The sequence below is a fragment of the Nerophis ophidion genome, linkage group LG09 (assembly GCF_033978795.1).
Source record: "Nerophis ophidion isolate RoL-2023_Sa linkage group LG09, RoL_Noph_v1.0, whole genome shotgun sequence".
Taxonomy (NCBI): domain Eukaryota; kingdom Metazoa; phylum Chordata; class Actinopteri; order Syngnathiformes; family Syngnathidae; genus Nerophis; species Nerophis ophidion.
The window spans coordinates 70,103,536-70,117,417 of NC_084619.1; the positions used below are offsets into that span (position 1 = coordinate 70,103,536).

Here is a 13,882-nt window from a genome sequence, read left to right on the forward strand (position 1 = left end):
GGAACCATCCGTCCATTTTCTACCGCTTATTTCCTTTGGGGTCGCGGGGGGCGCTGGTGCCTATCTCAGCTACAATCGGGTGGAAGGCGGTGTACACCCTGGACAAGTCGCCACCTTATCGCAGGGCCAACACAGATAGACAGACAACATTCACACACTAGGAACCATCCATCCATTTTCTACCGCTTATTCCCTTTGGGGTCGCGGGGGGCGCTGGTGCCTATCTCAGCTAGAATTGGGCGGAAGGCGGGGTACACCCTAGACAAGTCGCCACCTCATCACAGGGCCAACACAGATAGACAGACAACATTCACACTCACATTCACACACTAGGACCATCTATCCATTTTCTACCGCTTATTCCCTTTGGGGTCACGGGGGGCGCTGGCGCCTATCTCAGCTACAATGGGGCGGAAGTCGGGGTACACCCTGGACAAGTGGCCACCTCATCGCAGGGTCAACACAGATAGACAACATTCACACTCACATATAATCACACTAGGAACCATCCATCCATTTTCTACCGCTTATTCCCTTTGGGGTCGCGGGGGGCGCTGGCGCCTATCTCAGCTACAATCGGGCGGAAGGCGGGGTACACCCTAGACAAGTCGCCACCTCATCACAGGGCCAACACAGATAGACAGACAACATTCACACTCACATTCACACACTAGGAACCATCTATCCATTTTCTACCGCTTATCCCTTTGGGGTCGCGGGGGGGCGCTGGCGCCTATCTCAGCTACAATCGGGCGGAAGGCGGGGTACACTCTGGACAAGTCGCCACCTCATCGCAGGGCCAACACAGATAGACAACATTCACACTCACATATAATCACAATAGGAACCATCCATCCATTTTCTACCGCTTATTACCTTTGGGGTCGCGGGGGCGCTGGCGCCTATCTCAGCTACAATCGGCGGAAGGCGGGGTACACCCTAGACAAGTCGCCACCTCATCACAGGGCCAACACAGATAGACAGACAACATTCACACTCACATTCACACACTAGGAACCATCTATCCATTTTCTACCGCTTATTCCCTTTGGGGTCGCGGGGGGGCGCTGGCGCCTATCTCAGCTACAATCGGGTGGAAGGCGGTGTACACCCTGGACAAGTCGCCACCTCATCGCAGGGCCAACACAGATAGACAGACAACATTCACACTCACATTCACACACCAGGAACCATCCATCCATTTTCTACCGCTTATTCCTTTGGGATCGGCGGGGGGCGCCTGTGCCTATCTCAGCTTCAATCGGGCGGAAGGCGGTGTACACCCTGGACAAGTCACCACCTCATCGCAGGGTCAACACAGATAGACAGACAACATTCACACTCACATTAACACACTAGGAACCATCCATCCATTTTCTACCGCTTATTCCCTTTGGGATCGCGGGGGGCGCTGGTGCCTATCTCAGCTGCATTCAGACAGAAGGCGGTGTACACCCTGGACAAGTCGCCACCTCATCGCATGGCCAACACAGATAGACAGACAACATTCACACTCACATTCACACACTAGGGACCATTTAGTGTTGCCAATCAACCTATCCCAGAATTTACTTGGCAAAATTAGTATCCATCCATCCATTTTCTACCGCTTATTCCCTTTAGGGATCGCGGGGGGCGCTGGCGCCTATCTCATCTACAATCGGGCGGAAGGCGGGGTACACCCTGGACAAGTCGCCACCTCATCGCAGGGTCAACACAGATAGACAGACAACATTCACACTCACATTCACACACTAGGAACCATCCATCTATTTTCTACCGCTTATTCCCTTTGAGGTCGCTGGCGCCTATCTCAGCTACAATCTGGCGGAAGGCAGGGTACACCCTGGACAAGTCGCCACCTCATCGCAGGGTCAACACAGATAGACAACATTCACACTCACATTCACACACTAGGAACCATCCATCCATTTTCTACCGCTTATTCCCTTTGGGGTCGCGGGGGGCGCTGGTGCCTATCTCAGCTGCATTCAGGCGGAAGGCGGGGTACACCCTGGACAAGTCGCCACCTCATCACAGGGCCAACACAGATAGACAGACAACATTCACACTCACATTCACACACTAGGGACCATTTAGTGTTGCCAATCAACCTATCCCAGAATTTACTTGGCAAAATTAGTATCCATCCATCCATTTTCTACCGCTTATTCCCTTTAGGGATCGCGGGGGGCGCTGGCGCCTATCTCATCTACAATCGGGCGGAAGGCGGGGTACACCCTGGACAAGTCGCCACCTCATCGCAGGGCCAACACAGATAGACAGACAACATTCACACTCACATTCACACACTAGGAACCATCCATCTATTTTCTACCGCTTATTCCCTTTGAGGTCGCTGGCGCCTATCTCAGCTACAATCTGGCGGAAGGCAGGGTACACCCTGGACAAGTCGCCACCTCATCGCAGGGTCAACACAGATAGACAACATTCACACTCACATTCACACACTAGGAACCATCCATCCATTTTCTACCGCTTATTCCCTTTGGGGTCGCGGGGGGCGCTGGTGCCTATCTCAGCTGCATTCAGGCGGAAGGCGGGGTACACCCTGGACAAGTCGCTACCTCATCACAGGGCCAACACAGATAGACAGACAACGTTCACACTCACATTCACACACTAAGGACCATTTAGTGTTGCCAATCAACCTATCCCAGAATTTACTTGACAAAATTATTACAAAAGTCATAATTTTACCCAAAAATTGTCCCGATTTTACAAGAACGACAGAAAAATGGGCAATATTGTGATAAAAGGCAGACTTTTATACGACAAATGTCACCGTTTTGCATTAAAAAGTAATAATTTTACAAAAAAAGTAATCATTTTACGAGAAAATATTGCAATATTACAGAAACAGAAAGAATAGGAGAAATTGTTCCCAATTTTATAAGAAAAAAGTCGACAATTGGAAGGGAAAGACTGCTTTTAGTTATTTTTTTTTGTCTTCATTATTTACTTCAAATTATTACAGTATGTCTGTATATAAATATTTTTTTATTTAGTAATTTTGGCCAAAGGGGGCGCATTTCAATGTCTTACATCCATCCATCTATCCATCCATCTTCTTCCGCTTATCCGAAGTCGGGTCGCGGGGGCAACAGCCTAAGTAGGGAAACCCAGACTTCCCTCTCCCCAGCCACTTCGTCTAGCTCTTCCCAGGGGATCCCGAGGCGTTCCAAGGCCAGCCGGGAGACATAGTCTTCCCAACGTGTCCTGGGTCTTCCCCGTGGCTTTACTTTGAGTTCCTCCCGGATGGCAGAGCTTCTCACCCTATCTCTAAGGGAGAGCCCCGCCACCCGGCGGAGGAAACTCATTTGGGCCGCTTGTACCCGTGATCTTATCCTTTCGTTCATGACCCAAAGCTCATGACCATAGGTGAGGATGGGAACGTAGATCGACCGGTAAATTTAGAGCTTTGCCTTCCGGCTCATCTCCTTCTTCACCACAACGGATCGGTACAACGTCCACATTACTGAAGACGCCGCACCGATCCGCCTGTCGATCTCACGATCCACTCTTCCCCCACTCGTGAACAAGAATCCTAGGTACTTGAACTCCTCCACTTGGGGCAGGGTCTCCTCCCCAACCCGGAGATGGCATTCCACCCTTTTCCGGGCGACAACCATGGAGGTGCTGATTCTCATTCCGGTCGCTTCACACTCGGCTGCGAACCGATCCAGTGAGAGCTGGAGATCCCGGTCAGATGAAGCCATCAGGACCACATCATCTACAAAAAGCAGAAACCTAATCCTGCGGTCACCAAACCAGAACCCCTCAACGCCTTGACTGCGCCTAGAAATTCTGTCCATAAAAGTTATGAACAGAATCGGTGACAAAGGGCAGCCTTGGCGGAGTCCAACCCTCACTGGAAATGTCATTCCAATGTCATACACACACTTGTTATTTCATATGTTGGCCAGTTCTTGAGGCCACAAAATGTCAGAAGGAGGACGAACCTGGCGCTGCCTTTAGTCCATCACTGATGGCGTTCTCCAAGCTGCCTGCTACTTCCTTGTACCTGCAGAAGAAGTAAACAATCAACGTGCTATCAGCGGCGTGAAGCAACAATCTGCATACTGGAAATGCTGGACTTTCCCCAAAATGGATGCAGCGTTGCATTGTGCAACCTTTATGTTGTTGTGTTCGCAGAGGACGTGGTCAGCAATGTTTGCAGTGTTCCGTACACACATTGATCTTACTCGGCAGGCAAACACACACACACACCGTAGCTGAAAGTAGACGGGCAGGTTCCACTTGTTGTGGAAGCTGACGTACGACGGATGCGTTCTGAGCCTCCGCACGCTGGCCTGAGAGCTGCACTGGCGCTCGAACCTGCGCACAAAGTCTGTGCTCATGCTGTAACGCTGCAAGCACACAGAACAGACGCCGTAAAAAACGACGACTACATCACACAAACGAAACCACTTGAGGTGAACTCGTACCTCGTAAAAAAGCTCAGGGTTTCCGGGGTTGAAGAGAAAGGCCAACCTCTCCTCCATGCCTTTGATCATCTCGGGCCACACGGAGTTCACCATGAAGTCGTAGCCGGGGACGATGTCGGCTTTGTCGCTGAGGAGAGAGGGAATACGAGGAAAGGAGGACTCTCGAGAGCACAGTTCCAAACTTGAAAGCAGACTTTGAAGCACAGATAAACCAAATATTATTCAATAAGTGATGTTTGCAACACAGCAGCACACTCCTGGCAAATATCAATCATTTATTTATACAGGCCTAAATCACGAGGGTCTCAAAGGGCTGCTCAATAGATGATCTTTGAAGCAATGGAGGCATATTAATAATAATAATGGAGGCCCAGGCTAAGACTGATATTTTTTATTCTATTTTAATCTTCTATTTTTTTCTCCCACCCCCCCCCCCTGTTTACTTGTATCTCATCTTTTTTGTAAGGGGCGCTGGAAGCCGGCAGACCCGTCAGCGATCCTGTTCTGTCTCCCTGTAATGTTTGTCTGATCTTGAATGAGATTGTGCTGAAAATTTCACATTTCCTGAAGGAACTCTCCTGACGGAATAAATAAAGTACTATCTAATCTAATTATGCACTTCACTACTCGACAGCAACCAGCAGAGGGCGCTGTTTACTTCAGCTCAAACTACCAGCATGGAACGTTGGGTTTGGTGCATTTTAATCAAAGCTAAGACAAAAATACTGTAAGAACATTTTCATCAGAGAATTACAGCAGTGTTTTCCAACCTTTTTTAGAGCCAAGGCACATTTTTGGCGTTGAAAAAACACAACCGGCAGAAATGATTAAGAAACGAAACTCAGTTGACAGTAAAAATTGGAAATCACAATGGAGATATATATTTAAAATGGAGAAGATAACTACCTTTATTAATTATAAATTGGAGAAAATTTACTTCATACTGGCAAAACTGAATCAATTATGTCACGCCCCATAAACCTGACTTTAATTTTTCGAATTAGTGATTGTACTCCTTTAAAAAAAAAAAAGGATTTCACCCATTATGTATATATATATGTATGTGGCGCAGTGGGAGAGTGGCCGTGCGCAACCCGAGGGTCACTGGTTCAAATCCCACCTAGAACCAACCTCGTCACGTCCGTTGTGTCCTGAGCAAGACACTTCACCCTTGCTCCTGATGGGTGCTGGTTGGCGCCTTGCATGGCAGCTCCCTCCATCAGTGTGTGAATGTGTGTGTGAATGGGTGAATGTGGAAGTAGTGTCAAAGCGCTTTGAGTACCTTGAAGGTAGAAAAGCGCTATACAAGTACAACCCATTTAACCCATTTATTCAAATTATTTATATTATTTCTGATTATTATTGTTAATAATTTATTATTAATAATGGGGTGGTATAGCTCGGTTGATAGAGTGGCCGTGCCAGCAACTTGAGGGTTCCAGGTTCGATACCCGCTTCCGCCATGTTTAATGATAACACCATCCATCCATCCATCCATCCATCCATCCATCTTCTTCCGCTTATCCGAGGTCGGGTCGCGGGGGCAACAACCTAAGCAGGGAAACCCAGACTTCCCTTTCCCCAGCCACTTCATCTAGCTCTTCCCGGGGGATCCCGAGGCGTTCCCAGGCCAGCCGGGACACATAGTCTTCCAAACGTGTCCTGGGTCTTCCCCGTGGCCTAAACACCTCCCTAGGGAGGCGTTCGGGTGGCATCCTGACCAGATGCCCGAACCACCTCATCTGGCTCCTCTCGATGTGAAGGAGCAGCGGCTTTACTTTGAGTTCCTCCCGGATGGCAGAGCTTCTCACCCTATCTCTAAGGGAGAGACCTGGAAACTCATTTGGGCCGCTTGTACCCGTGATCTTATCCTTTCGGTCATGACCCAAAGCTCATGACCATAGGTGAGGATGGGAACGTAGATCAACCGGTAAATTGAGAGCTTTGCCTTCCGGCTCAGCTCCTTCTTCACCACAATGGATCGGTGTAACGTCCGCATTACTGAAGACGCCGCACCGATCCGCCTGTCGATCTCACGATCCACTCTTCCCTCACTCGAGAACAAGACTCCTAGGTACTTGAACTCCTCCACTTGGGGCAGGGTCTCCTCCCCAACCCGGAGATGGCATTCCACCCTTTTCCGGGCGAGAACCATGGACTCGGACTTGGAGGTGCTGATTCTCATTCTGGTAATGATAACACAAGCATGTTTAACACATATAGATTTCTTTTGTTCCACGAAGACAAGAATATAAGTTGGTGTATTACCTGATTCTGATGACTTGCATTGATTGGAATCAGACAGTAGTGATGATAACGTCCACATTTTCGAATGGAGGAGAAAAAAGTCCTCCTCTGTCCAATACCACATGAAAGTGGTTAGTTTTTGGTGTCTTATTTTTCCAGTTTCCATACTCGTTTTTATACATTTTGCAAGAAATACATTGACGGCCAACTCCGTAACTTACTAACTTGTGCACGCTAGCTTTCGGAGACTCTTATTTTGTTAGCGCAGGCAGGATGAAGCAGGGCTTTTATTGTGAAGACAGCAACTGTGCAGTCTGTCTTTAAGGTTTTGACGGCAGGTACGGCGCGAGTGTTGAAATAAAGTGTTTCTCGCCCTCCTCTCGGTCATGTTTTCTTATTAATGATTTGGCAGCAGCCAGCGTCATCTCAGAAGACTCTCGGGTGCCGTGAATGTCAATCAAGTGACCAAAGTGACGTTGTAGTAAAGATTGCTGATCACAACTTTTTAGGTTTGTTTATTTCTTTAATGCTTGGTTTGCGATCGACTGGCACACCCTCAACGATCGACCGGTAGCTCGCGATCGACGTAATGGGCATCCCTTATGTATGTGAATATGATGTAATGGATAGGAATGTCTGATGCTGGATGTCAATAAAAATAAAATGAAAAAAGAAAAAAAACGTGCTAAAGGCTTTTAGAGTGCTTTATATATGGAATAGGTCATATTCCCATTACTTGTATTGTTAGCCACCTCTTAGTAGCAGTTGTTTACCGTTTAGAAAACACGGAAAAGGTAAAGATGTGTGTTCTTGTCTCACATAAGTATTGTTCTTCCATCCATCCATTTTCTATCGCTTATTCCCTTTTGGGGTCGATTAGCTCGGCATACTAATCGATGCTAATATGCTATTTAGGCTAGCTGTATGTACATATTACAGCATCATGCCTCATTTGTAGCTATATTTACATCCAGCCTTTCCCTCCATCCACATTTAATGCCAAACAAACAAATTCTAGTCAACGGTTTTAAGTTGCTCCAGTGTCAAGAGATGCGAAAGTCCCTCGTTTGGTTTTTACCGGCGATGCTACAACAGAGATGGCACAGAGATGTCAAGAATGTCTGGATATCCTGCGACACTCAAAGCAGATGCATTCCCAACGATAAAGTCAACGAAATCACAAAGGTGAGTGTTGTTGATTTTATTGACTTATGTGCTAATCAGACATATTTGGTCGCGGCATGACTGCCAGCTAATCGATGCTAACATGCTATTTAGGCTACCTGTATGTACATCCATCCATTTTCTACCGCTTATTCCCTTTTGGGGTCGCGGGGGGGCGCTGGCGCCTATCTCAGCCACAATCGGGCGGAAGGCGGGGTACACCCTGGACAAGTCGCCACCTCATCGCAGGGCCGACACAGATAGACAGACAACATTCACACTCACATTCACACACTAGGGCCAATTTAGTGTTGCCAATCAACCTATCCCCAGGTGCATGTCTTTGGAAGTGGGAGGAAGCCGGAGTACCCGGAGGGAACCCACGCATTTACGGGGAGAACATGCAAACTCCACACGGAAAGATCCCGAGCCTGGATTTGAACCCAGGACTGCAGGACCTTCGTATTGTGAGGCAGACGCTCTAACCCATCTGCCACCGTGAAGCCCTTGTAAGTATTGTTTTTTTTCTTTTCCAAATATCCTTGAGAAGGCATTGTTAAAGATACCTGGCCACAGCTCCTCCTGTCACCGCTCTGAGTAGTCGGCAGTGATGAGGCACGAACTCCAGCAGCCTCGAAAACATCAGCTGGAGACCATTTGGGGTGGACTTGACCACCTCTTCTACAATCACCTACAAGCAGCAGGAGATGGGAAGGCTGTTATTCTGCTCCAATGTTTATTTTAAAGAGACGGGACCCTCCCTTTCATGTATTTACCTGATCCATGAAGGGTTTCACCAGAACTTGTCCCACCAGCGCTTCGGCGTCCCGGGTCTTGTCGATGGTGGCGTAAGTCCTCAGGCAGTGGCGCACCATGTCCACGTTGGACGTCTGTAAACCCTCGATGAGGACACCCTCCAGCGACTGCTGCAGCATGGAGGTGATACCCGCGATACGCTGGAGAGGGAACACACGAGTCCAAGTCGCAAACCGTCAGCTCGTTATGTCACCGATGGACGAACAGAAGCGCGGAATGACTACTTACAGGTCTGACTTTGTCCAGCAGGGGCATGCCTTTGCTCTGCACGGCATGGAACTGCAGCTGGTTGAACTCTGTGGCGATCCTCTCCAGGATCTGACCTGCCATCAAGGGGCTGAGTGCACGAGAGGTGTTATCTAACGCAGCGTTTCTTAGCCGCTTCTTTAGAGCCATGTATACTGCAAATACTGAAATGTAAGTAAGATGAAATATCTCAAATAAGGCTGATATTTGCTTATTTTCTGTCTGATAAGATCATTCTTCTCACTAAGCAGATTTTATGTTAGAGTCTTTCACTTGTTTTAAGGGTTTGGTCCTAAATGATCTCAGTAAGGCAGGGGTCACCAACTTTTTTGAAAGCAAGAGCTACTTCTTGGGTACTGATTAATGCCAAGGGCTACCAGTTTGATACACACTTAAATAAATTGTCAGAAATAGTCAATTTGCTCAATTGACCTTTAACTCTATGTTATTATTAATAATTAATGATATTTATCTTTGTGGAAACACTGATCATCTTAATGATTTCTCCATCCATCCATCCATTTTCTACCGCTTATTACCTTTCGGGGTCGCGGGGGGCGCTGGCGCCTACCTCAGCTACAATCGGGCGGAAGGCGGGGTAATGTCAGGTTCAAACACAGATGACATCTATTAGACAATTCAAGAAGCAAAGGATTCAATTTAGCTCATGAGGAGAAAGGTCTGGGGCTGCACACTCAGCTACAGTCTCCTATCACGCTCTGATGAGGGAGCTCCACGCCTCCTCATTTATTTGGACATTTCCTGATTGCATGGCTGCAGCTGTTTCTAAGGGAAGGGGGGTCATAAACAGCTGCCGTACTTGGTCATAAACAGTTTAAAACAGGGGTACCTGTGGCTCTTTTGACGACTGTATCTGGCTCTCAGTGTCAGACTGTATCTGACATTGCATGCTTAACACGATAAGTAATGAATAGTTCCGCTGGAAATAACAGTTTTAAAAATAACGTTCAAATAATAAAACATTCTCATGCATTTTATTCCATCCATCTGTTTTCTACCGCACATGTTCAAGGTTGCGGGTGGCTCAGCCAACCCCGGCTGTTCTTCGGGGTAAAGGAGGGTCACATTAATGGAAAGAAGTATTTTATTTATAATTGGTTAGCTTCAGAATAGCAATGTTATTAAAAGTAATAAGAGACTTATTATACTCTGCGATGAGGTGGCGACTTGTTCAGGGTGTACAGTGCGTTCTGCCCGATTGTAGCTGAGCGGCACCAGCGCCCCCCGCAAACCCTAAAGGAAAGAAGCGGTAGTAAATGGATGGACGGATGTACTTATTGTACTCTGAAAATATTTCCATCCATCCATCCATTTCTACCGCTTATTCCCTTTTGGGGTTGCGGGGGGCGCTGGCGCCTATCTCAGCTACAATCGGGCGGAAGGCGGGGTACACCCTGGACAAGTCGCCACCTCATCGCAGGGCCAACACAGATAGACAGACAGCATTCACACACTAGGGCCAATTTAGTGTTGCCAATCAACCTATCCCCAGGTGCATGTGTTTGGAAGTGGGAGGAAGCCGGAGTACCCAGAGGGAACCCACGCATTCACGGGGAGAACATGCAAACTCCACACAGAAAGATCCCGAGCCTGGATTTGAACCCAGGACTGCAGGACCTTCGTATTGTGAGGCAGACGCACTAACCCCTCTGCCACCGTGAAGCCCTTGATTTCTCACAATAAATATATATTAAAACAGATAAATGTCAACATGCAACACTTTATTTTTATATTTTCTCTAATTGTACATTTTACAAATTGAACATTTTCAAATGATCACTTCTAAGACAGTCTTGTGAAATCACAATATCCCATTTTAACGAGCTAGCCACTAACATTTTTTAACAAATCATGAATTACTTTGCACCATGTTTGTACAAATAATAACTCATGTAAAATACCAAAATCAACTCTCAATTTTTTAAATAAATCATGTGATTTAAACAAGAATAGCTAAATAAATAAATCTATATATATATATTTAAAAAAATGGGTATTTCTGTCTGTCATTCCTTCGTACATTTTTTTTTCCTTTTACGGAAGGTTTTTTGTAGAGAATAAAACATAAAAAAAAACACTTAATTGAACGGTTTAAAAGAGGAGAAAACAGGAAAAAAATGAAAATTAAATTTTGAAACATAGTGTATCTTCAATTTCGACTCTTTAAAATTCTAAATTCAACCGAAAAAAAAGAAGAGAAAAACTAGCTAATTTGAATCTTTTTGAAAAAATGTAAAAAAGAATTTATGGAACATTAATAGTAATTTTTCCTGATTAAGATTAATTTTAGAATTTTGATGACATGTTTTAAATAGGTTAAAATCCATTCTGCACTTTGTTAGAATATATAACAAATTGGACCAAGCTATATTTCTAACAAAGACAAATCATTATTTCTTCTAGATTTTCCAGAACAAAAATTTTAAAAGAAACTCAAAAGACTTTGAAATAAGATTTCAATTTGATTCTACAGATTTTCTAGATTTGCCAGAATAATTTTATTGAATTTTAATCATAAATTTGAAGAAATATTTCACAAATATTTTTTGTCGAAAAAGCAGAAGCTGAAATGAAGAATTAAATTAAAATGTATTTATTATTCTTTACAATAAAAAAATTAATTTACTTAAACATTGATTTAAATTGTCAGGAAAGAGGAGGAAGGAATTTAAAAGGTAAAAAGGTATATGTGTTTAAAAATCCTAAAATCATTTTTAAGGTTGTATTTTTTCTCTAAAATTGTCTTTCGGAAAGTTATCAGAAACAAATTAAAAAAATTAATAAACTTATTTAAACAAGTGAAGACCAAGTCTTTAAAGGCGAACATTATCACCAGACCTATGTAAGCGTCAATATATACCTTGATGGTGCAGAAAAAAGACCATCTATTTTTTTAACCGATTTCCGAACTCTAAATGGGTGAATTTTGGCGAATTAAACGCCTTTCTGTTTATCGCGCTGGAGGCGATGACGTCAGAATGTGACGTCGCCGAGGTAACACACCCGCCATTTTCATTTTCTACACATTACAAACACCGGGTCTCAGCTCCGTTATTTTCCGTTTTTTTGACTATTTTTTGGAACCTTGGAGACATCATGCCTCGTCGGTGTGTTGTCGGAGGGTGTAACAACACTAACAGGGAGGGATTCAAGTTGCACCACTGGCCCGAAGATGCCAAAGTGTCTGCCGCCAGACCCCCATTGAATGTACCGGAGTGTCTCCACATTTTACCAGCGATGCTAAAGCAGACATGGCACAGAGATGTATGGATAACCTGCAGATGCATTTGCAACTATATTACGTTTCCTTCCACCCACATTTACTGCGAAACAAACACTTACCAATCGACGGATTTAAGTTGCTCCAGTGTCAAAAGATGCGAAAGTCCTGATCGTTTGGTCCGCACATTTTACCGGTGATGCTAACGCAGCTATTCGGCCATACTATGACTATGAATAGCGTCAATAGCTTCAGTTTCTTCTTCAATACTTTCATACTCCAACCATCTGTTTCAATACATGCGTAATCTGTTGAATCGCTTAAGTCGCTGAAATCCGAGTTTGAATCCGAGCTAATGTCGCTATATCTTGCTGTGGTATTCCCATTGTTTGTTTAGATTGGCAGCACTGTATGACGTCACAGGGAAATGGCCAGTGTCTTCACAGAGAGCGAAAATAAGGCACTTTAAAGCTTTATTTAGGGATATTCCGAGACCGGTAAAATTTTGAAAAAAACTTCAAAAAATACAACAAGCCACTGGGAACTGATTTTTATTGTTTTTAACCCTTTTGAAATTGTGATAATGTTCCCCTTTAAAATATTTTCTTGGATTTTCAAATTCTATTTGAGTTTTGTCTCTCTTAGAATTAAAAATGTCCAGCAAAGCCAGACCAGCTTGCTAGTAAATAAATAACATTTGAAAAATAGAGGCAGCTCACTGGTAAGTGCTGCTATTTGAGCTATTTTTAGAACAGGCCAGCGGGCGACTCATCTGGTCCTTACGGGCTACCTGGTGCCCGTGGGCACCGTATTGGTGACCCCTGCAGTAAGATATTACAGATTGTAGCTGAGATGTGATGACCTGAGTAAAACATGCTTTATCAACAGTTGCAAAGCTGTGTCATCAACACTCACAAGTATAAAACTACTTTTAAGCACTTTGTCCAGTTTACATCTGCTGTGACAACTATAAATACACGAGCCTCCACCAGGGGGCAATGTAACATACCCAGATGTAAAACATCTTTTTGCAAAATCAGCCTTTTCATATAAAGCCATAAAGGAATGGAACCACCTCACAACAAACTTGAAAAGTCTAACAGATTACTCTTCATTCACAATTGAAGTTAAAAAGTGGCTTAGGAGCAATCAAAGCTGCTCACACGGTCACTAAGGTGGCCACTATGTTTGACACATCAACTTCATGTGTGTTATATTTATCCAGGACAGCATTTTTCTTGTAGATTGTGAGGTGTGTGTTAAAATCATGTTTTTTTACAAATGTTGACGGATGTGAACAAGAGCATGTATTGTCTTTGTGTGATGATGTAAATGAGGTTGTATTCTATATTAAGTATATGACAATGAAAGGGCATTTTATGACTTTTCTTCATTTGATTACATTATTTTCATAACTTTACTGCATGATTTGTGTATCCCTTTAATTTAGGTATATGGAAATTAGCTATTTAGCTATCATCTGCTACAGATGATAGCTTAATGTTTCTGTGCATTGTGCCTTCAAATAAAAGACTAAACTGAAACTGAAATGGTGGCGGCCATATTCTGTCATAGGGACGGCGTGGCGCAGTGGGAGAGTGGCCGTGCGCAACCCGAGGGTCCCTGGTTCAAATCCCACCTAGTACCAACTTCGTCATGTCCTTTGTGTCCTGAGCAAGACACTTCACCCTTGCTCCTG

The 13,882-nt window shown here is 44.8% G+C and overlaps 1 protein-coding gene and 1 long non-coding RNA gene across 4 annotated transcripts in view; both read right to left on the minus strand.

The window, feature by feature from the left end:
* Window positions 1-13,882, minus strand: part of cog2 (component of oligomeric golgi complex 2) — a 47,307-nt gene that overhangs the window by 25,054 nt on the left and 8,371 nt on the right. For all 3 annotated transcript variants that reach the window (XM_061911676.1, XM_061911675.1, XM_061911674.1), the window contains exons 6-11: window positions 8,925-9,033; window positions 8,657-8,836; window positions 8,447-8,571; window positions 4,470-4,596; window positions 4,252-4,391; window positions 3,984-4,045 (exon numbers count right to left, since the gene is read on the minus strand). In XM_061911676.1, coding sequence (XP_061767660.1) covers window positions 3,984-4,045; window positions 4,252-4,391; window positions 4,470-4,596; window positions 8,447-8,571; window positions 8,657-8,836; window positions 8,925-9,033 — 743 coding nt within the window. The remainder of the gene's footprint in view (window positions 1-3,983; window positions 4,046-4,251; window positions 4,392-4,469; window positions 4,597-8,446; window positions 8,572-8,656; window positions 8,837-8,924; window positions 9,034-13,882) is intronic.
* LOC133559687 (uncharacterized) lies at window positions 5,785-8,440 on the minus strand. Its single transcript, XR_009808249.1, has 2 exons — window positions 6,738-8,440; window positions 5,785-6,655 (listed from the first exon to the last, which is right to left on the minus strand). It is a non-coding gene; the product is annotated as an uncharacterized LOC133559687 (long non-coding RNA).